Source organism: Equus przewalskii, chromosome 1, assembly GCF_037783145.1.
Source record: "Equus przewalskii isolate Varuska chromosome 1, EquPr2, whole genome shotgun sequence".
Lineage (NCBI taxonomy): Eukaryota > Metazoa > Chordata > Mammalia > Perissodactyla > Equidae > Equus > Equus przewalskii.
This window is the reverse complement of record NC_091831.1, coordinates 146,240,461-146,264,034: the sequence shown is the minus strand read 5'-3', so window position 1 is coordinate 146,264,034 and position 23,574 is coordinate 146,240,461. Positions and strand designations below refer to the sequence as shown.

At 35.8% G+C, this 23,574-nt stretch overlaps 1 protein-coding gene across 3 annotated transcripts in view; it reads right to left on the bottom strand.

The window, feature by feature from the left end:
* UBR1 (ubiquitin protein ligase E3 component n-recognin 1) overlaps window positions 1-23,574 on the bottom strand; it is a 166,595-nt gene that overhangs the window by 74,810 nt on the left and 68,211 nt on the right. For all 3 annotated transcript variants that reach the window (XR_011529200.1, XM_070582691.1, XM_070582701.1), the window contains 8 exons: window positions 10,464-10,594; window positions 8,680-8,818; window positions 7,656-7,718; window positions 7,289-7,412; window positions 6,861-6,968; window positions 6,128-6,216; window positions 4,305-4,403; window positions 3,227-3,384 (listed from right to left, as the gene is read on the bottom strand). Coding sequence is in view for 2 of the 3 variants with exons in the window: in XM_070582691.1 (XP_070438792.1) it covers window positions 3,227-3,384; window positions 4,305-4,403; window positions 6,128-6,216; window positions 6,861-6,968; window positions 7,289-7,412; window positions 7,656-7,718; window positions 8,680-8,818; window positions 10,464-10,594 (911 nt within the window). In the remaining variant the exon portion in view is untranslated. The remainder of the gene's footprint in view (window positions 1-3,226; window positions 3,385-4,304; window positions 4,404-6,127; window positions 6,217-6,860; window positions 6,969-7,288; window positions 7,413-7,655; window positions 7,719-8,679; window positions 8,819-10,463; window positions 10,595-23,574) is intronic.

The following is a 23,574-nucleotide window of genomic DNA, read 5'->3' as shown; positions in this document are numbered from 1 at the left end:
AAATACAATCATCAGGACTTTACCAAAGAAATAACTTTGAAATACACTAATTACCTTCTAAATCTTTCTTTTAAAATCAAAGTAAAAAAGACTGAAGTTTAAAACCTGTCACAATGAACGAATGGCATCAAAGTTTGGTTGTTTTCTAGAGTACTGCTACTCAAAATATGCTACACAAACCAGAAGCATCAACATCACCAGGGTGTTCTTTAGAAATGCATAGTCTTAGGTTCTACTCAGACCTACTTAATAATAACCTGCATTTTAACAAGCTCTCCAAATGATTTGTAGTCACATTAAAATTTGAAAAGCACTGATGTGGAGAAAAGAACATACATTTCTAGTTTCTAGTGACATCACATAGCATGCCTTACCTCTGTAGCAGACCTAGCAAGTAAAGAAGACCTAAGGGACAGGAAAAAAGGAAAGAGTAAGGAAGGAAAGGAAGAGAAAAGCAGTCTGTAGATATAAATAGGAGGCAAAAGCAGTGGAAGGAGAGGGAGAAAACCGAGGATAGGGTGGGAGAGTAAGGGGGTGATCTGGTTTGAGAGTCTGCTACACTTTTCGGAAACAGGAAGGAATAGGTTAGAGTAAGAAAAGGATAATATTCACTTAGTAGAACCAAGGTTCAACTGCATCTCTTTCCTAAGTTTCAGTTCATAGTGATTTAGCAACAGAAAAACAAAGTATCCCAACAGATAGCTTCCAAAGAGTGACTGACAAACGAGACTAAACAAAGATATTTATTTAGAACGAGGGAGGTAATAATTCCTTCCTTCTACTAGGATGACCTCAGTATACTGTGTTTGTTTCTTGGCATATACCTTAAATGGTATACATTCAACTAAAACAGGTTCAGCAGAGAAGGACAGTGATTCCGAAGACATTTTAAACACGAAATGGGTACAGCTAAAGAAACTGATGCAATTTAATCTAGCGAAGACTTGGCAGATATGTCTGCTGTCTTTAAATACTTTTTCAAGTTAAATGAGGATTGAAGTGGTTCTGAAAGGACAAAGGGAGAGCTAGAACAACAGAATGAAAGCTACAAAAAGACAGAGTTCAATATAAGATAAGAAACTTTCTAACAGTTGGAAGGAGTTACTCAAAGGTTGGAATGCACTGATTTGAAAGAATGAAAATTTCTTGAGGCAGGCTGAACAGAGCTTCTAGTAGTACCAATAAACTTATTTCATGTTGAGGTACAGCCAGATAAGCAGCATATAAGGCGAATCTACGGAGAGCTACAAATTCTGGGAGAATTTAGACTTTATTCTGCAAACAATTTGTGATTATTTCTAAATGATTTAAAAGCAGGGTTTCACGAAGAAGTGGTGAAATCAATAATTATATGGGGAAAGAATAAGATATAACTACAAAATTTCTACAAGACACTGAGAAAATGGGACTCAGAAATTATTTGTTAAATGAAAGGTATATTTGCTTGGTGTTTTAGGCCATGTCTCAGAGAAGGTTTTGTTGTTTGTATATTCTGTGAGGCTACATGATGTAGTGAAAGGAATGTGTGTTTTACAGATAAACAGCGCTAGGCTCAAATCTAAGTTCTGCCACTTACTAGCTTTGTGACCTTAGGGAAACAATTATAATCTACAAATAAAGATTAAATCATCTACCTTAAAAGTGCTGCAAGAAGAAAATGAGGTAAAATAAGCAAATTCCTTGCCACATAGCAGTTACTAATAAATAACACAGGACTCTTGTGAGAGTGAATTACATAAGAACATATATGATAAGTCTAGCACAGGATCTGCTGAACAGGTGCTCAAAATATGTTAATTTTCCCTTCTTGTCATTAGAGATATCTCTAAATAGGTAAGGATGTTGGAGAGGAGTTGTAAGCATCAGAAGAGTGGGGAAATGTTAGTTACCTTATAAATCAAGGACTTTCAAGTTTTACCATACAGTTATGTATCTAAGGATGTTTTGGCTCTAAATTATTCACCATGGAGAAAAACTATAGTCAGAGATAAACAATAAAATAAAATAAAAAGATAAAACAACAATGTGACTATGCATCACTTCTCTGGATATAAAAATAACTCAGTTACAAGAATACTTCATAGTAATGAGAGCCTAGGTAAAGAGATTCATGCTGTACAACAGACCAAAGAATGATGAATACACTGATTTAATACTGATAACTTTAAGTAGTGCCACTGGAAGTTTTTGTGTATTTTGTTTGTTTTGCGTAACGTAATTTATGCATAATTTGTGAATCACACTGGCTAAATGGTGGCTCATTACTGAATTCATCTACCATCTCTACTTGTACTGAAGATATAACAATTTACAGAACTTTATTCGAAACTGAGGAATTGGTTTTGAGGCAAATTGAGGAAAAGGTTTTGAAGCATTTTCCTTAGTAATATGAAGGATCTAACGCATGGTTCCAGAAATCTTCAAATGTACTTTTTAAATAGACTAACTATTTCTAAGTTGGTTTGGAAGCCTATTTGTTTCCACCTCTCTAAACTTACATAGTCGCTAAAACAAGTGAATAAAATTAGAATGATTTTTTTTCCCCACTAAGGACTATAAATCATATATACCTTAGAGCTCTTTAAAGAGCAAACTAAATGAAATATATTTTGTCTTAATATATTCTCAAAAGAATTTTTGAAGTTTATGAGTAATTGAATAGTTGGTATATCATAACCCTTATAATATTCACTATTTCTAAAATAAATGGAAATTTATTTCTTTTAAAAGTTCAACAATCTCAAATGTGATTCCAACTTTAGTTTAAAAAGAAAATCTTCATTCTCTTCAGGGGAAAACAACTTAAGAAACCTAGGACGAATATCAGTAACTTGGTTATATGTATGAAAAAGGAAGTTATAAAGAAATTCACATCAAAAAGATCATCTGAAACCATGCGCAAAGGGACAAGAGGGACAGAACAAAAGCGCAGTGAGTGGGAGTGAGTAGAAGCCACAGGAATTACGATGGAAATTCATTTAGTGACCTCAAGAGACCCTAAGCTCCTGTGACAGGCCCCTCCTCAGTACTTTATTAACCTGGTTTTAACTCTATAAGAAGTCTTCACTTAAAATATTGACATGAGACAGTAACAGTTTGTTGTATTTGCCATCATTAAAAAGAGAAACCTAGATAACCAAAAGGATCAGAGGTTTATTTATAAGACAGAACACACAAACACACCGTGTTTAACAAGTACTCTCACCTTTTGACTTGAACAACTTACTTTAGATCACATATTACTGCATATACTCTTCCCAATTTGTCCTGGCTATAACCCTGGAAGTTGAATTTATTGTTTCTGTCCAAGTACTCAGGCAAAACTTCTAGTAGTGTTTCAGTAATGACAGAGATAACATTCTGCTCTTCAATAAGATGTCGGGCCTGCAGAATATTTCAAGAATATTATCTTTCATACTAACTCATTAGAGTATGGACTTAATTTATTCATTCATTTGGTTGGTCAATAAATCATTTTTAATAAATGTTTACTGACTATCAAACGTAGCCTTTAGTCTCACAGAAGAGCAATTTCTGAGAGGTTATTTTTAAAAGTAAAAATTCCATACTCTTCAATAACTAGAAAACACTTGGTTGGACATCCCAGACCGATTACACAGATTATTGACATAAATGTTTACCATTGGTAATCACACATGACAAAGTAGAACAAACACAGATATACTTCATGACTTCTATCACATTACTATCTATTTTGGCACCTCTCCCTAACTCGCAATCCAACATCTCTCCCCCGTTCTTTTCTCTGGCCTTAGAAACAGGAAAGTAGGAATAGTTAACCGAACTGTCCAGAAGAAACAGGAAAAGAAGTAGTACACAAAGGAAGCAGAGTCCTCCACTCTCCTCCCAGGCCCACAAAGCAACATGTCTCATGCAAATGCCTGACTATCATTCTCTCCTCCTGCTTTGTTGTATCTTAATCTCTCCCCTTCCTCCCCTCTTCACCCCCAATAATAACTAAACAAAAGGACAGAAAAAAACTGTTTAATATTGAAAATGCATTGCTCCTAAGTTACTCTAGAAACTGACAAACCAGCTCTGGACTTCATCAGGACTTTTGGACAAAGGTAGGGCCATCACTCCCAGTCCTCAAGTTCCTGGTCCTTGGATACCACTAAAGGATTATTCACACGCAGACACCACTGAGGTATTATTCAATTTTCCAAATTAGCCCAACATAGTGATTCTGACATTGACTTAGTTTGATTCAACATTGAGCAAAATTCTTAAAAAGCAAAACAAGTTTTCCTTAGAAACATTGCAAAGAAATGATCAATACATACCAGAGTAGGAACAGTAAACATCTGAACTGAGAGTGCAGTTACAGAGATACTTCTGTCATGATCATCACTGATATAGTCCTTCTGCAGCTGTTTATAATACTGAAAGATATAATAATAATAGAGAATCAACTATAAATGACTGCCAAAAACGTTTAAAATCCCAATTTTAACAGCTGCTGCAAATTTATTTCTATGTACAAGATGACAAGTATTATAATTCCTATTTCTTAAGGGAAGATAGTATGTTCAACAAAAATATATTAGAGGAGAAAAAACAAAAGACCAAATATGAATTGAGCTACCCAATCTAGCAGAGCTTGAAATGAGAACTATAAAATACCAAAAACAAACAAACACAGGTAAAATCACAGAGGGCTGCAATGGTACAGTATATCCTTTCTCCAAACAGAATCTGGGGCAATCTTTAGCAGATTCTATCCCAGTGGTATAGGGCAGGGGCTATATTTAAAGTATTTAAAAACTGATATTACCCAGAAAACCAAGCAATCAGATTCAATTCAGCCTTAAACAGAATAGATGCTGGATGCAAGTAACTTCTTAAACTTTCATATAACTTACAACTTCTATATTGGTGCATACCAGCTGAAAATCAACCCTGAGATATTGGGAGAACAAAAGTAATAATACATCCAGTCATGTGTCAAACATAGTGCTAGATCCTTGACCTATATACTCAATTTTATCCATTAGAATTCCTACAAAGTTTAAGAGATAATAATGGTATACCAAAAAAATATCCTCTAAGTAGGGAGAATTGCTTTTCTGCAAGAAAAAAAAATCATGTCAGATCACACATATGGTCTAATATTCTATTTCTAAAGAGTTGTGGAAGAATACAGTTGACATTTTGAGTTGTGATTATCTTTCAACAAACAAAATATCTTAGTTACTTTTAACAATTTACTGGGGGCTGGCCCCGTGGCCCAGTGCTTAGGTTCGGCATACTCCACTTTTGTGGCCTGGGTTCACAGGTTCAGACCCCATGTGCAGACCTCCACTACTTGTCAGCCATGCTGTGGCAGTGACCCACATATAAGATGGTGGAAGACTGGCACAGATGTTAGCTCAGGGCTAGTCTTCCTCAGCAAAACAAAAGAAAAACCAATCTACTTCATTTCTCTTCGACAGTCATTACTATTTCACTCTCTGCTTCCAATTCCATCCTGAGTCCTACCTCTGTCCTAAGTCTTACAGAACTGTCTGCAATTCAAAATCAGAGGAACCAACAAGTATTTATTGAATACTTTTGTATAAAGTAAAGTAGAAGATTGAAAGAAGTCCCTGATCTGTATTACCTTGCAATCTAACTTGAGAGACAGGCAAAAAATATATAACAATGTAAGGAATATAGAAAAGATCAATAAAACAATATTAAAAAGCTGTGAGTTTGATCTTTATGTTTTAGCCTCAAACAGTTAAGCCTAACTCTTGCCCATCTAATTCCTGCCTCCCTTTAGCATGCATATCTCTTACTTTTCCCTGCTAAGCCTCTCAACTTATCACTTCTACTCTTGTTATAATTTTACTAACAGGCAAATGACTAGGAAGGATGAGTGCATGTGTGAATACAGTAACTTCCCATTGCTCTGTCTAGACAAATACTAGGTCATTTTCCACCTATCTCCTCTCCCAGAAATACTGTTTCCATCCTACCAAATGAGAAAATAAATGAACTTTGACAAAGAAATGAATCATAAAATTAAATTCGTGATTCATGATTATCCCCTTTGTTTCTATTATTTCATTTACAAAAACAGTTTTCTATTTCTATTTATTGGTATCTATTTATAAAGAGCAATTACCTTCACAAATTCCATAGCAAAGTATTTTTTGTATTCCATCTCCATAAAAAAACTGCTGAAGATCAATTCGTGAAGGATCTTACGGGCACCTATAGATCATATTTTGGGGAAGTGGGGGAGTATCATCAAGGCAAAAAAAAATTCCAGCTATTAGAAGTGGCAGAATATTGTAAGAATATTTCACATGCTAATAGACCTCAAGGACCTGATTATGAGCATTTATTACATTAACACTTAATAGCTAGAATTTAAAATACATACATATATTGCCTTTTCCCTCTTTCTCTGTACCCCCTCACTACTTTATATTACTTGATTCTACCTCTCCCAACCCTTCTCCTTTCCTTTTTACTCTATTTCACTCAAAAATACTCTTACTTTGTATCTTCCCTTCTCCATCCCTTGTAGCCTTTCTCTCACCTTTTGCTTTTTGTTCTTTGTCTGGATTTAAAGTGAAAATTAATATAGCTTTAATAATGGCATTATTACCTGAATATATATACACACTTTTTTACTGGCCCTGACTAAATGAAAAGGCACTATAATTAAAAGGCAATATCCCTGGGTTTTAACAGAGAAGAATACACATTGATTGATTAACCCTACCTTAAAGTATAATATCTTATCAATGAAGATCACTGATTTAATAAACAAAAGAGAGATCATAGCTCCACTTTAAGGTCATAATCTTCCTTTGCTTCATGGCAAGCAGCATAAGCAAAGATCTACCTACCTTTATAAAGCTTTGCATCCCAAAGCATTAACCTGCTTATGAGACAGGGATTCGCAGAGCCAGGTTCTTCTCTAAGGCATGCTTGGCAAAAGATCTGTCTAAAGTCACCTACAAATAAAAGACATGTAACTTTTATACTTAAAATATTTCTCCCAAAAGTACGTTTCCTAAAATAACATGCGAAAAAATTAACATTAATCCTCTCAAACTTGATGCCAAGAATAATTCTGTCAACATCAAAGAAGCAAGAGCCAATAAAATATTATTTATAGCACCTGAAATGCAATTCTGAAAATTAATCAAAATGTATAGACAACAAAAAATGAAGAAACAAATTTTACTTTACACTCGATATTTTAAAATTTGTGGCTATTTTTAAAAAAACACAGTATTTTAGGAGAAATAAGAAAAACAGGCTAAATGCTTACTTGAATAGCTCATAATTTTGTTCATCCAGGAGCCAAGACGCAAAGCAAATTTCTGATGAGCCATAACCTCAGAATGTAATACTTCTACATGAAGTGGATGCTGAGAGACGTTTTCTGAGTGACTCTACAAATGGAAGAAGTATTTAAAAAAAAGAAAACTAGTTTTAAAATTTTTGTTTTAACTAAGTAATCTACTCAAAAAAAAAAATCACATAACCCTTGCAGTTTCAAAGCTCTGGGTCTAAATGCCCCAATCCTATCTTTACTTAGGATGCCAAACTACTCAATAATATAATCATTCTATTTGGGCTCTTGTAATGTGTATTCCTCCTAAAATTCTCTTTTTGTCCCTAATTCAGAAAATTACCTTTATATCTTCCTTTGCTTCCTGGCAAGCAGCAAAAGCACCTGCTTTAACAGCCCGACGACCCTAATTATAGACAAAAATAAGAATTAAGTAGTGGAATGACAATCCCAATCAACAAGTAATATACAGCCCAAAGACCTAAAGAGCTCTAAATTATTAATCACTTGTCAACTGCCTAAAAGTTGCAAGATGGGCAATACCTGGAAGATAAACACAAATGTTTAATACCTTTATGAAGTTTCAGAACTTTCCATACCACTATTAGAGAATTTCTGTACACTAGGATGCTGGATTTCCTGCTTGGCAAGAATGTCAGTTCTTTACTTATTTCTATCCAATAATAATAACGCAGGCTTACTAAACTTCTGCTATATGTTTTAAACACTTTTCATGAATGACTGAAAGTTCCTCAACGCGTGTTCCATAACACACTTCTGGTCCACTGGTGGTGTGGCCAGAATATTGATTCCTCAAGTCCTAGAATCACTACACTAATTATTAATTGCTAATGTCATGCTGCTTCTTACAATATATTAGATTCCTCTTACGGGCAGGGATTAGTTTACTATTCCTTCTATATACCTGAGGAACACATTTTGCTTTGGATGGATATTAAATAAAAGCTAAGCCATAGAATCAATATTATTCTAAGAATAGTTTTAATAAACAACATTAAAACCTCACAAATGATCAACTTTTCCTAATTCATGCATTTATTCATTCATTCAATAAATAATTATAGAAACAGACTAAACTTGAACTGACAATCTTAACTACTCTTTGCCAAATATATTCAGTAACTTTCTAATAAATTAGAATAAAAGAGGAAAGTTAAAAAGAGTTATCTAAAATTATGATACATACAGAAAAATCAAGTTTTAACCAATTTACTTGGAATATAAGGAATAAATGAAGATGGTTGTACCTAACACAATACTAAGGCATTTGGCAAGAGCTCAGTCCACACTTGACTTCTAGAAAGCTGAGGCAAGACAGCAGCACAATTCAAATGAAGCTCACAAACCTCTTTGTCTATGGCAGTGGTGTGCAACTGGGCCTCTGCAAGCTCACAGTCAAGAGCTCTTTGTAGACTATATATGACATGGTCATATGAATGGTGTTCATCATTGAAAAGTACACAATAATATCTTTCATTTTTCTCCCTGTTAAAAAAAAGATATATATTCAAACACTACAACAAATAAACAAAAGAAAATGTGAAAAGTGACTAAAATACAACACCTGTACTGAAGCAGCACTGTGTAGTCTCTTACATATAAGAAACTACCAGTGTAAAACTGATACAGGAAATGATTTTAAGGGTACAGTGCCATGAAAGTTTAAAAGCCGTGATAAATGTATTACCTTTTCCATTTTTTCCCACGATTTTTCTTATTACTTTCAGTTTAGTCGCAGTATGTCTTTAATACCACTCTTAACTCTTACTAATCTCCCATTTTGACAAAGGGAGACAGGCCTTGGGCTCAGAACCTTCAAGCAGGCAATGATAAATAATAAGATTTTATTTATTTTATTGAATTTATCTTTGTTTTTACCTTCTATTTATTTTAAGTGATACTAGTTTTTTTGTTGTTGTCTTTGTTTTTGTTTTTTTGGTGAGGAAGATTGGCCCTCAGCCAACATCTGTTGCCAATCTTCCTCTTTTTGCTTGAGGAAGATTGGTGCTGAGCTAACATCTGTGCCAATCTTCCTCTATTTGGTATGTGTCACACTGCCACAGCAGGGCTTGAGGAACAGCGTGTAGGTCGACGCCCGAGATGCAAATCCATGAATCCCGGGCCACCAAAGCGGAGCATGCAAACTTAACCACTATACCACCAGGCCGGCCCCAGTGATACTAGTTTTATAGTACGTTTAAGTCAAAAAAAAAAAAAAGTATACAGATTTAAAGTGCCAGCACTACCACTTAACTGAGACCTTGGACAGGTTGCTTAGAGTTTAATCTTGCTAAGATGACAGTGTCTCTTCCATCTCTAAGAAGAGTATAACATCTATATTTGAAAGCAGTGTGAGGATCTTACAAAATATGTGAAAAAAGCTGTCATAGGTTACATTAATATCAGATGTTATTATCAGTTTTAAATAATTTACAATATGTTTTTACAATACACTCAATTGATCCTCATAATTCTAAGGGGCAGATTTTCTCAGGCCTCTTCTAACTTAGAAAACAGAGGCTCAAAAAGACTTCTCCCTGGTCTCAAAGCCAACAAACAGGGAGAAGGACTAGTATTCAGATCTGTGAACCTGCAGTCCAGTGCTGCTGTTACATACACACGCACACTTAAGCAACTCTCTCTTCAGGCAGGCAGACTGCTAGTATTATGTTTACCAACACAAAGTCACTTAAAGACTTTAACTGATATTTGAAATTAAATCAACTGTATTTGAAATTAAAACCTTTGTGGACACAATCTCTGACGACCTTTATTTTCCCAAGCAGTTTATGGCCCAGCAAGAGTCAAAATAACACATTTAATATCTTTATAAATTAAAATTCTTAATTCTCTCTCCTTCTAAAATAAAACAATAAAAAAAAAATCAGTAAACTCAAAGAACAATGGCATTTAGATTTGTGATGCTATTACAGAGACAGAAAAATTCCCACAAGGCCCAAACTTTATCTTCATATCAGGTCTGGAATTCCCTTTTGCATTTGTAAGTTAACAGTAAATACTACTGTCACTGAAAGACTTACGGGTGTTGGAAATTGCTGATTTTCAGGTTAAAATTTTGCAATATAAATAACCACCACTAAAACTTCTCTCTTTTGAAAAATTTCCTTACCTTATCCGGAGTTCAGGAGGCAGTTCTTTTTCCTCTTCCCATATAGTCATTTCTACGATATATTTTATCACTGCAGGGAATATTTTCCTGGCTTGGGCAATTACCTCTTCATTCAATGGACAACGTAAATTCTGTAAGAAAGTACAGAAAAACATACTACCAACACTGTATACAAATAAATGGATGAGGAAGATGTGATTAATTTATAGTAATTATTTTGATGAATTCATTACACCATCCTCCAGGAATGAATTTAAGTTGAGCTGAAGAGGGTAGCTATTAACATCAGTTTAACTTAACTCCTTGTGGCCACGTTAGTGCTACAGATGACAGAAAGGAAAGGAGGCAGAATCATGAAGCCCCCTCTTTTAGTGATGCTCTCTCTTATGAATGTTCTTCTCTGCCTTTCTGAGTAGCCTAATTACAACAGTATCAAAGAATAACTGGTTATCCCTTACAGCTTACAGAAAACTTTTCTTATAATTTATTTCAACTGATCCTGATAGCCACTCTGTAAGAAAGGCAGAGAATTAATGACATATAAAGGATAAGGAACCCATCTAAGGTCAAAGAGCCTATAAATAGCAGAAGCAAGACCAAAACCTGGATCTTTTGACTCCCACAAAAAAAACAATGTTCTTTTCATTACAGAACATCACTTCCTTAATAAAAAGCTTGTTCAAACCAATCAGTTAAAAAATGCATTTAAATGCTCTAAATCATAAGCCATTAGGGAAATGCAAGTCAAAACCACAATGAGATAACTAAGGGTGGCTATAATCAAAAAAGCAGATAATAACAAGTGTTTGCCAGGATATGGAGACATTTGAACCCTTATACACTGCTGGTAGAAATGTAAAATGATGTAGACAATTTGGAAAGCAGTCTGACAGATGCTCAAAACGATAAATATAGTTACCATGTTACCTAGCAAATTCCACTCCTAGTATCTATCCACAAGAAATGAAAACATATGGCAGCATAAAACCTTATACATAAATATTCATAGCAGCACTATCCACAATAGCCAAAAAGTGCAAACAACCCAAAGGTCCATCAACTGATGAATGAAAAAATAAAAAGTTATATATATATATATATATATATATACACATACACACACACACAATGGAATATTATTTAGCCATAAAATGGAATGAAGTATATGCTACAATGTGGGTGAACCTTGAAAACATGCTAGATGAAAGAAGCCAATCACAAAAGACCACATATTATATGATCCCATTTATATAAAATGCCAAGTACAGGCAAATCTAGAGAGACAGAAAGTAGTTTGGTGGTTGCCTAAGGCTGGGGAGTTTGGAAGAAATGGAAAGTGACTGCTAATGGGTATAAGGATTCATTTTGGGGTGATGAAAATGTTCTATAATTGACTGTGAGGATGGCTGCACATCTCTGTGAATATACTAAAAAAACAGTGAGTCGTACACTTTAAATGGATGAATTTTTTATATGGTATGCAAATTATATCTCAATAAGCTGTCTAAACAAAGGAGTAAACAGGAAAAAAAGTATAGTAGCTCTCTAAGACCAAAAAAGTCCGACAGAAATTCAGTATCAGGCTTTTAATATTAAATTGTAACCTACCTGCTATAGACTGTACTAATGGACTATATTTATGCTGTGGTCATTAAACCATTAACCTAAACATTTCTTTTTTGCACCTATTCTTTCTCATTTCCCAATGCTTTATGATTTCTATTTTTACCCTCTCTCCACTATGTCACCTTTTCTCTAGAGTCTTTGCTAGAGAGAGAGAAAAAGAGTGCCAAAAGTACTAAGACCAATATTGTCCACTACATTCCTATTTCTTATCATTTTTAGCTCAATATATCCTTTCAGCTCTTCAGAAAAGTAGACTGTGGTGACGAGTTAAAAGATTCCACTCATTACTTCCACACTATACCAATAGGAAGAAACTTTCAAGGAAAGCAATTATAGCTTAGAAAATAAGAAGGTCAATTAGAGGAAACAAAAGTGCTATAATCTAAATAGAAAAAAAAAAAATTAACACTTAACCTAGAAATGTACTGCAGGACTAGAGAGAAACTTCTTTTACATATACCAGAAAGGAGCCTCTCTTCAAAACATACTGCCAAATGCTGGATGATTGGCTGATCAGTATCAGCCAGGTCTGATTACATTGGTAAATCCCCATTATGGCTGGCACTGTGCCATGCATTTGGCAGAGTATAGACTGCATATTCACCAAAGCAGAGACGAAACAAAATGCTAAGTACACAGGACTGTTTGTGTTGCATGAACTGATCAGTTACGTGCTAGCCATAAAGTGTCCTTCTCTCACCTCCACATCATGAATCAGTTTCAGAATATCCAAATTTACCTTTAGGATGAGCCTGAATGACCAATCACTCTTTGAATCTAATTATAAATCCAAAAAGATAAGATTAGTTCAAGACTAAATTCAGTGTTCTGAGGCCATTTGATTCAGGAAAACCCCCCAAAGACTGGAACCCCGTGAGGCAGAGGGAGGGAGGCTAGTTTTGTAAATTCTATGAGCCAACTTAACTCCCAAGGATTCTCCAGTTACTTAAAGAGCAAAAACAGTCTCCTAGAATAAACAGTTATGGAATGAAGAGGATATAAAAATCAAGCCACAAAGTAATCTCTGATTATATGACAAAACACTCCAGTACCTTTTAAAAAATATTAGCAGAGGAATTTGAAATAATCAGAATTAAAAGCGTTTTTCAAACAAAACAAAAACGAGAATGAATTAAAAGGGTTAAAACTAGATAGACTGTTTCAGGTAGTGGATATCTGGTGATATTTAATCAGGTAATAGGCACTTGATAACTATTTGTCAAATGAAGGAATAATCATTTGGGATCAGGACAAGTAAAGGAGTAACAGAGAAGAGGCAATCTAAAAATAGAGTCCTGAATGACATGGGGGAAGATGCTAACAATAGGTGAATGGGTAAAGAATATATGAATATTCTTTGCATTATTTCTACTTTTGTAACTTTTTATAAATTTGAAATTATTTCCAAATTCAAGTTTAAAAAAATGTGCTGGAGCCCAGAATCTAAAGATCTGAATTTCAGGCCCAACTCTACAACTGACTAGATATGCAAACCTGAGGAAGTCACTTAACTTTACTGAAGCTCTGTTTCCACGCTGTCACATAGAGCTACTCTATGTACCTCATAATGTAGAAATGAGGATCAAAGGATACAATGCATGTGAAAGATCTTTGTTAAATCTAAAGTATTACACAAATGTGAGGTAGTACTAGTATCAGAAGTAAGAAAAGGTAATGGGAAAAGCAATAGGTATTGAAAGACTAGTAATAATAATACTAACAATGATGACAATGATGATGACAGCTAACATTTACTGGGCCCTTACAGTATGTCAGGCATATTCTAAGGCTAAGCACTTTACATGTATTTTCTCATTTAATCCTCACACCCCTGTGAGGCAGGTGGTATTATCTTCAGTTTAGAGATAAAGAAACTGAAAAACAGAAAGGCTGAATAACTTTGCTGAGGTCAAAGAGCTAATTAGGGGAGTTTAAAGCAAACCGAGAACACCTGTCTCGGAGCTCATGCTGTTGTGGTCTAATGCTTCTACTCAAGGGAAGGGAACACATTTTACTTCTCTAAATATAATTCCATTTCTTTCCATTTAGAGTTTTGTAAAATAGGGTATACTACATATGTGAGTGATCTCATATCACAAATATACAGAATACTAGAGGTTTCTTAATGACAGACCATTATCCTTTGTCAACATATTGCAAATTTTTCCAGTTTGTCATTATTCTCATGACTTAGTTGTTTGCTATAAAGAAGTTATAACTTTTTGTACAGTCCAACTTATCAATCTTTTCCTTTTTATGGCTTCTGAATTTTTTTTAATTGAGTAAACAATAGGTTACAATCTTGTGAAATTTCAGTTGTACATTAATGGTTGTCAGTCATGTTACAGGTGCACCACTTCACCCTTTGTGCCCACCCCCCACCCCACCTTTCCCCTGGTATCCACTAAACTGTTCTTAGTCCATAATTTTAAATTCCTCACATGAGTGGAGTCATACACAGATTATCCTTCTCTCGCTGGCTTATTTCACTTAACATAATTCCCTCAAGGTCCATCCATGTTATTGCAAATGGAATGATTTTGTTCTGTTTTGCAGCTGAGTAGTATTCCATTGTATATATGTACCACATCTTCTTTATCCATTCGTCTGTTGCTGGGCACTTACGTTGCTTCCATGTCTTGGCTATTGTAAATAATGCTGCAATGAACATTGGGGTGCATAGGACTTTTGGGATTGCTGACTTCAACCTCTTTGGATAAATACCCAGTAGTGGGATGGCTGGATCGTATGGTAGTTCTATTTTTAATTTTTTGAGGAATCTCCATACTGTTTTCCAAGTGGCTGTACCAGTTTGCATTCCCACCAGCAGTGTATGAGGGTTCCTTTTTCTCCACAATCTCTCCAACATTTGTTACTAGTAGTTTTAGATATTTCTGTCATTCTAATGGGTGTAAGGTGATATCTTAGTGTAGTTTTGATTTGCATTTCCCTGATGATCAGCAATGATGACCATCTTTTCATGTGCCTATTGGCCATCAGTATATCTTCTTTGGAGAAATGTCTGTTCATGTCTCCAGCCCATTTTTTGATTGGGTTGTTTGATGTTTTGTGATTGAGTTGTGAGAGTTCTTTATATATTATGGATATTAAGCCTTTGTCAGATATATGACTTGCAAATATTTTTTCCCAGTTAGTGGGTTGTTTTTTGGTTTCAATCCTGTTTTCATTTGCCTTGAAGAAGCTCTTTAGTCTGATGAAGTCCCATTTGTTTATTCTTTCGATTGTTTCCCTTCTCTGAGAAGGCATGGTGTCCGAAAAGATCCTTTTAATACTGATCTCAAAGAGTGTACTGCCTACGTTTTCTTCCAGAAGCCTTATGGTTTCAGGTCTCACCTTTAGGTCTTTGATCCATTTTGAGTTTATTTTGGTGAATGGTGAAAAAGAATGGTCAATTTTCATTCTTTTACATGTGGCTTTCCAGTTTTCCCAGCACCATTTGTTGAAAAGACTTTCTTTTCTCCATTGTATGCCCTCAGCTCCTTTGTCAAAGATAAGCTGTCCATAGATGTGTGGTTTTATTTCTGGGCTTTCAATTCTGTTCCATTGATGTGTGCACCTGTTTTTGTACCAGTACCATGCTGTTTTGCTTACTGTAGCTTTGTAGTATGTTTTGAAGTCAGGGATTGTGATGCCTCCCGTTTTGTTCTTTTTTCTCAGAACTGCTTTAGAAATTCGGGGTCTTTTGTTGCCCCATATGAATTTTAGGATTCTTTGTTCTAATTCTGTAAAGAATGTCATTGGGATTCTGATTGGGATGGCCTTGAATCTGTAGATTGCTTTAGGTAGAACAGACATTTTAACTATGTTTATTCTTCCAATCCATGTACATGGAATGTCTTTCCATCTCCTTATGTTGTCATCCAATTCTCTCAGAAAGGCCCTGTAATTTTCATTATAGAGGTCCTTCACTTCCTTAGTTAAATTTACCCCAAGGTATTTTATTCTTTTTGTTGTGATTGTGAATGGTATTGTGTTCTTGAGTTCTTTTTCTGTTGGTTCATTACTGGAGTATAGAAATGCTACTGATTTATGCAAATTGATTCTATACCCTGCAACTTTGCTGTAGTTGTTGATTACTTCTAACAGTTTTCCAATGGATTCTTTGGGGTTTTCTATATATAAGATCATCTCGTCTGCAAACAGTGAGAGTTTCACTTCTTCCCTCCCTATTTGGATTCCTTTTATTCCTTTTTCTTGCTTGATTGCTCCGGCCAGGACCTCCAGTACTATGTTAAATAAGAGTGATGATAGAGGGCATCCTTGCCTCGTTCCTGTTTTCAAGGGGATGGCGTTCAGTTTTTGCCCATTGAGTATGATGTTGGCTATGGGTTTGTCATATATGGCCTTTATTATGTTGAGGTAGTTTCCTTCTATGTCCATTTTGTTCAGAGTTTTTATCATAAATGGCTGTTGGATCTTGTCAAATGCCTTCTCTGCATCTATTGAGATGATCATGTGGTTTTTATTCCTCAGTTTGTTGACGTGGTGTATCACGTTGATTGATTTGCGGATGTTGAACCATCCCTGTGTCCCTGGTATGAATCCCACCTGATCATGATGTATGATTCTTTTGATGAATTGCTGAATTCTGGTTGCCAAAATTTTGTTGAGAATTTTTGCATCTATGTTCATCAGTGATATTGGCCTGTAGTTCTCTTTTTTCGTGGTGTCCTTGTCAGGTTTTGGTATCAGCGTGATGTTGGCCTCGTACAATGTGTTAGGAAGTGTTCCATCTTCCCTAATTTTTTGGAATAGCTTGAAAAGGATAGGTATTAAATCCTCTCTGAAAGTTTGGTAGAATTCCCCAGGAAAGCCATCTGGTCCTGGGGTTTTATTCTTTGGGATGTTTTTGATTGCTGTTTCAGTCTCTTTCCTTGTGATTGGTCTGTTCAAATTGTCTGCCTCTTCTTGAGTGAGCTTTGGGAGATTGTAGGAGTCCAAGAATTTATCCATTTCCTCTAGGTTATCCATTCTGTTGGCATATAGTTTTTTGTAGTATTCTCTTATAATCTGTTGTATTTCTGCAGAGTCTGTTCTTATTTCTCCTCTTTCATTTCTGATTTTGTTTATTTGAGCTTTCTCCCTTTTTTTCTTTGTAAGTCTGGCTAGTGGTTTGTCAATTTTATTTATCTTCTCAAAAAACCAGCTCTTTGTCTCATTGATCCTTTCTACTGCTTTTTTCGTTTCAATAGTATTTATTTCTGCTCTGATTTTTATTATTTCTCTCCTTCTGCTGACTTTGGGCTTCATTTGTTCTTTTTTCTCTAGTTCAGTTAGGTGTGCTTTAAGGTTGCTTATTTGGGACTGGCTTCTGAATTTTTAAAAAATTTTAGATTAGAAAGCTCAATCTACTTCAAGATTACTTTCTAAAATTCACCCACATTTCCTTCTAATAAGTTTCTAATTTCTTTTCTAAAAAAACTGTTTAAGAGGCCGGCCCCATGGCATAATGGTTGGGTTCACTGCTCTCGGCTTCGGTGTCCCAGGTTTGCAGGTTTAGATCCTGGGTGCAGGCCTACATCACTCATCAGCCATGCTGTGGCAGCAACCCACATACAAAATAGAGAAGGACTGACACAGATGGCAGCTCAGGGCAGATCTTCCTCAGCAAAAACAAAAAACAACTGTTTGAAATCCTGGGCATTTGTGGAATTTATCTGATATTAACACTGATCAAGCTTTCCCCCCACCCTAAATGGGTATCCAATTACATACCCCATCAATCTGAAATGCTACCTTTAGTACTCATTTGGGTTTAGAGTCTCTTTTCTACTCAATTATCTGTTATCTATTCCTGTACCAAGAGTCACATTATTTGGACTACGAGAGCTCTTTAATACATTTTAAATCTGTTAGACCTACTCACACTCATAACTCTTCTTTTCAGCTTTTCCTGGCAATTCTCAAAAATTATTTTTCCATAAGAACTTCTGATTACTTTGTCAAGTTCCAAATGAGAATTTGGCTGTTACTCTGATTGGAAATATACTGAATTTATAGACTAATTTTGGAAAAAATTTTACCTTTGTAATACTGAATCTTCCAATCCAACAATGAAGTGTGTCTTCTGATTTTTCTTCTTCTCATGCCCATCAGAGTACAGTTTTAAAGTTTTCTTAAAATAGAGCTGGCAGATTTCTTGTTTTCTTCCTAGGTATTTCATCTTTTTTCTGAGGAAGATTAGCCCTGAGCTAACATCTGCCACAAATTGCTCTTTCTGCTGAGGAAGATCAGTCCTGGGCTAACATCTGTGCCCATCTTTCTCTGTTTTATATGTGGGACGCCTGCCACAGCATGGCTTGATGAGTGGTGCGAAGGTCTGTGCCCAGGATCAGAACCAGTGAACCCCGGGCCGCCAAAGCGGAGCACACAAACTTAACTGCTGAGCCACCAGACAGGCCTCAGCATTTAATCCTTTTTGATGCTATAGTGAATGGGATCTTTTCTTCCATTATATTTTCTAAAAGCTATTGCTTCTAAGGGCATTCAAGAAATATTTGTTGAATATATTAAACAGAGAAACTAATGATTTTTAACATAAGTTCTATAACCAACAACCTAAGCTCTACTATAGTTTCTAATTCTTCTTCAGTTAATTTTCTTGAGTTTTACACTATACAATCGTGATTATTTTCCCTCCTCTCCAATATTCATGCATTTTATTTCATTCTATTTGTCTATTTGATTGATTTCCAGAATACTGTTATGTAATAATAGCAACAGTGGATTTACTTATCTTGTCTCTATTTACTATGGAAATATACTAGCGTTTCGTCATCAAGCATGATTAATGGCTTTTGACTTGAAACCAATAATTCTGGAAGAAACTGAGAATGTTATCAAAGAACTACTTTCCCCAAAAGTGCCAGGCACAAATGGTTTCACAGTTGAATTTCAAAAAGGGTTCGTTACAGGAATGTAAGCATGACTGTGTTATATTTCTCTTTTAAACTTGATTCCACTTGCTAATGTTTTATTTAGGATTTCAGTATAACAACTATTAATAAACCTGATCTGTAAATTCTGTATTTTGTCAAATCTAAGGTCAGTATAGTGTTGGCTTTATATAACAAATTTGGAAACTCCCTTTTTTTCCCTCTATGCTCAGGAACAATTTACATGTTTTTGTTATTTGTTTGGTGTTTAAGTAATTGAGTGATTTTATTTCTTATTTTTGATCTTTTTATTACTAAAATTTTTTAAAGAAAGAAAAACAGGAAGATCAGTATAATAAACACAACTTTTACCTAAATTCAATAACATTATTTTTCCATATATGCTTCTTTTTTGTTGTTCAAGTATTTTAAGGTAAAAAATAATCATATTTTACCCCTCAATACTTTAATATGTATCTCTAAAAAAACAAATAGACATTTTCCTACATAATCATAATACCATTGTTAGACATAATAAAATTAACAATAATTTTAAAATATCACCTAATATCTTGACCATATTCAATTTTCCTAATTATTCCCCAAATGTCTATTATATTTTGTTGTGTATGTCTCAAGTTGTTTACATCTATATGAATCTCCCAACCCGACCCCAGCCTTTTCATCTTCATGACAGACACCAGGACAGTTTTTCTATAAAAAGTCCTACATTCTAGATTTATCTTGAAATGTCCTACTTTTGTTTTTCTTTTTTTTTTTTTGAGGAAGACTGGCCCTGAACTAACATCTGTGTCCATCTTCCTCTACTTTATATGTGGGATGCCTGCCATAGCATGGCTTGATAAGCGGTGCCATGTCCGCACCCGGGATCCAAACCGGCAAACCCCGGGCCATCAAAGCGGAATGTGTGAACTTAACCGCTGCACCACCGGGCTGGCCCCTGAAATGTCCTACATTTAATACTTATCCTCCCTGTAGTATTCTTTATCTTCATCTCTCCCCTGCATTTCCTATAAAGTAAAAGATCTCAAAGCTTTAATAAGTTCAAGTTAAACATTTCTTTTTTTTTTTTTTTGGAAGATTAGCTCTGAGCTAACTACTGCAAATCCTCCTCTTTTTGCTGAGGAAGACTGGCCCTGAGCTAACATCCATGCCCACCTTCCTCCACTTTATACATGGGACGCCTACCACAGCATGGCTTTTGCCAAGTGGTGCCATGGCCGCACCTGGGATCCAAACCAGCGAACTCCAGGCCACTGAGAAGCTGAATGTGCGAACTTAACTGCTGTGCCACTGGGCTGGTCCCCAAGTTAAACATTTTTAGCAAGAATATTTCATAAGTGAGGCAATATACATCAATTTTTTTTTTTTTTGCTGAGGAAGAGTCGCCCTGACCTAACATCCGTTGCCAATCTTCCTCTATTTTGTATGAGGGTCACTGCCACAGCACGGCCACCAACAAGTGGTGTGGGTCCATGCCCAGGAACTGAAGCTGGTCAGCCAAAGTGGAGTGCACCAGACTGAACCACTAGGGCTTGGGGCCAGCCCCTGTACTTCAATTTTTTTAACAGCTTGAGATAGAATTCACGTGCCATTCAATTCATTCAAAATGTACTATTCAATGGTTTCTAGTATATTTACAGGTATGTGTAACTAATACCATAGAGGTTTTAGAATATCTTCATCACCTCAAAAAAAAACCCCAAAAAACCCATTTAGTGATTGTGTGCCCCCCATGCCTCCATCCTCCTGGGCCTAAACAACCACTAATCTACTTTTATCCCTATGGATGTGCCTATTCCAGACATTTCATATAAACAGAATGATTTAATATGTGGTCTTTTGTAACTGCCTTCTTTCACTTAGCATAATGTTTTCAGGGTTCCTCCAAGTTGAAGAATGTTTCAGCACTTCACTCCCTTTTATAGATAAATAATATTCTACTGTATGGATATACCACATTTTGTTTATCCATTTATCAATTGAAGGAAATTTGGGTTGTTTCTACTTTTCATTATGAAGAATAATACTATTCTATTACCCTGTAATAATACTATTTTTATAACGATAGTAATACTATTATGAACAATGCTGCTATAAACTTTCAGGTACAACTACTTGTTTGAACACTTGTTTTCAATTATTTTGTGTACATATTTAGGAGTGGAACTGCTGGGGCATACGGTAACTCTACATTTAACCACGTGAAGAACTGCCAGGCTAGTTTCCAAAGTGGCTGCACCATTCTACATTTCCACCAGCAGTATATGAAGATTCGAATTTTGTCATATCCTCACTAACACTTGTTATCTGTCTTTTTGATTACAGCCACTATTAGATGTGAAAAAGTACCTCATGATGGTTTTGGTTTGCAATTCCCTAATAACTAATGTTGAGCATCTTTTCATGTGCTTATTGCCTATTTATAAATATTCTTTGAAGAAATGACTACTCAGATCCTTTGCTCATTTTAAAAATTGGGTTGCCTTTTATTATTGAGTTTTAAGAGTTTTTTGTAAGTTCTAGATCTAAGTTCCTTATCAAGTATATAATTTGCAAATATATTTCTCCCATTTTGTGGGTTGTTGTCACTTTTTTTTTTTTAAGATTTTTTATTTTTTCTTTTTCTCCCCAAAGACCCCTGGTACATAGTTGTCTATTTTTAACTGAGCCCTTCTAGTTGTGGCATGTGGGATGCCATCTCAGCATGGCTTGATGAGTGGTGCCATGTCCGTGCCCAGGATCCGAACCGGCAAAACCCTGGGGTGCTGAAGCGGAGCCCTCGAACTTAACCACTCAGCCACAGGGCCAGTCCCTCACTTTCTTGATAATGTCCTTTGGAACACAAAAATTTTTAACTTTGACTAAGTTCAATTTATCTATTTTTTCTTCTATTACTCATGCTTTTGATATCATATCTATGAATCCATTGCCAAATCCAGGTAATGAAGATTTATCCCAGGGGTGGCCCCATGGCCCAGCGGTTAAGTTCACGCACTCCGCTTCAGCAGCCCAGGGTTTCGCTGGTTCAGATCCTGAGCATGGACATGGCACCACTCGTCAGGCCACGCTGAGGTGGCGTCCCACATGCCACAACTAGAAGGACCTACAACTAAAAATATATACAACTGTGTACTGGGGGGATTTGGGGAGCAAAAGCCGGAAAAAAAAGATTGGCAATAGTTGTTAGCTCAGGTGCCAATCTTAAAAAAAAAAAAAAAGATTTATCCCTACGTTTTCTTCTAAGAGTTGTATAGTTTTAGCTCTTACATTTAGGTCTTTGATCCATATTGAGTTAATTTTTGTGTATGGTATGAGTTAGAAGTCCAGATTCATTCTTTTGTATTTAAATATCATGTTGTCCAAGTACCATTTGGTAAAGACTCTTCTTTCCCTAGTGAATGGTCTTGGTTCTCCTGTTGAAAAACAGTTGACTGCAGATCTGTGAGTTTACTTCTGGGCTCTCAAATCTATTCCATAAATGTATATGTTTATCATTATGCCAGTACCACACTATCTTGATTACTGCTGCTTTGTAGTAAGTTTTGAAATAGGGAAGTGTGAGTTCTCTTAACTTTGTTCTTCTTTCAAGGTTATTTGGGCTATTCTGGTTCCCTTACAATTCCATATGAGTTTTAGAGTCAGCTTGTCTATTACTTAAAAAAAAATGCCGGCTGGAATTCTGATATGAATTGTGTTGAATCTGTAAATCAATTTGGGGAGTATGGCCTGTGACTGTGATTTATAATAAGAAACCTATTTGGTCTTCACCCCCGTTTCTGGTACAAAGCTGTTGAAATTTCCTAAGAGAGCAAAAGTGTCCTTTGCTATATTAATGAGGTGACTTTTGGAAAGCACCAAAGGATGGGTTGGTTGCCAGGGGAACCAACCATGTGATTAGAGGGTTGGAACTTTCAGTCCCACCCCCCTGACCTCTGGGGAAGGGAGAGGGGCTAGAGATTGAATCAATCACCCATGGCCAATGGTTTAATCAAGTATGCTTGTATGATGAAGCCTCAATAAAAGAACAAGGTTCAGAGAGTTTCTGGGTTGGCAAACACCTGGACATTTAGGAGAGTGGCGTGCTGGGAGACAGCATGGAAGATCCACAGCCCCTTCCTGCATACCCTGCCCTATGCGTCTCTTCCATGTGACCATTCCTGAGTTGTATCCTTTTATAATAAACAGGTAATCTAATAAGCAAACTGGTCTCCTGAGTTCTATAAGCCACTGTAGCAAATGAATCAAACCTGAGGAGGGGCTTGTGGGAACCTGTGATTTAAAGCCAGTTGGTCAGAAGCACGGACAACAACCTGGATTTCTGACTGGCATCTGAAGCAGGGCAGTCTTGTGGGACTCAGCCTTTAACCTGTGAAAGCTGATGTTATCTCCAGTTGTGAGTGTTAGAACTGAGTTAAATTTGTGGGACACCTGATTACAGGAGAATTGAGTTAACTGCCTGGTGGTATTGGACAAAAACACAAAACGGACAAGAGTAAGTCTTCTGATCCAGAAATATAGGATGTTTTTCCCTTTATTTAGGTCTTCTTTAATTTCTTTCAATAGTG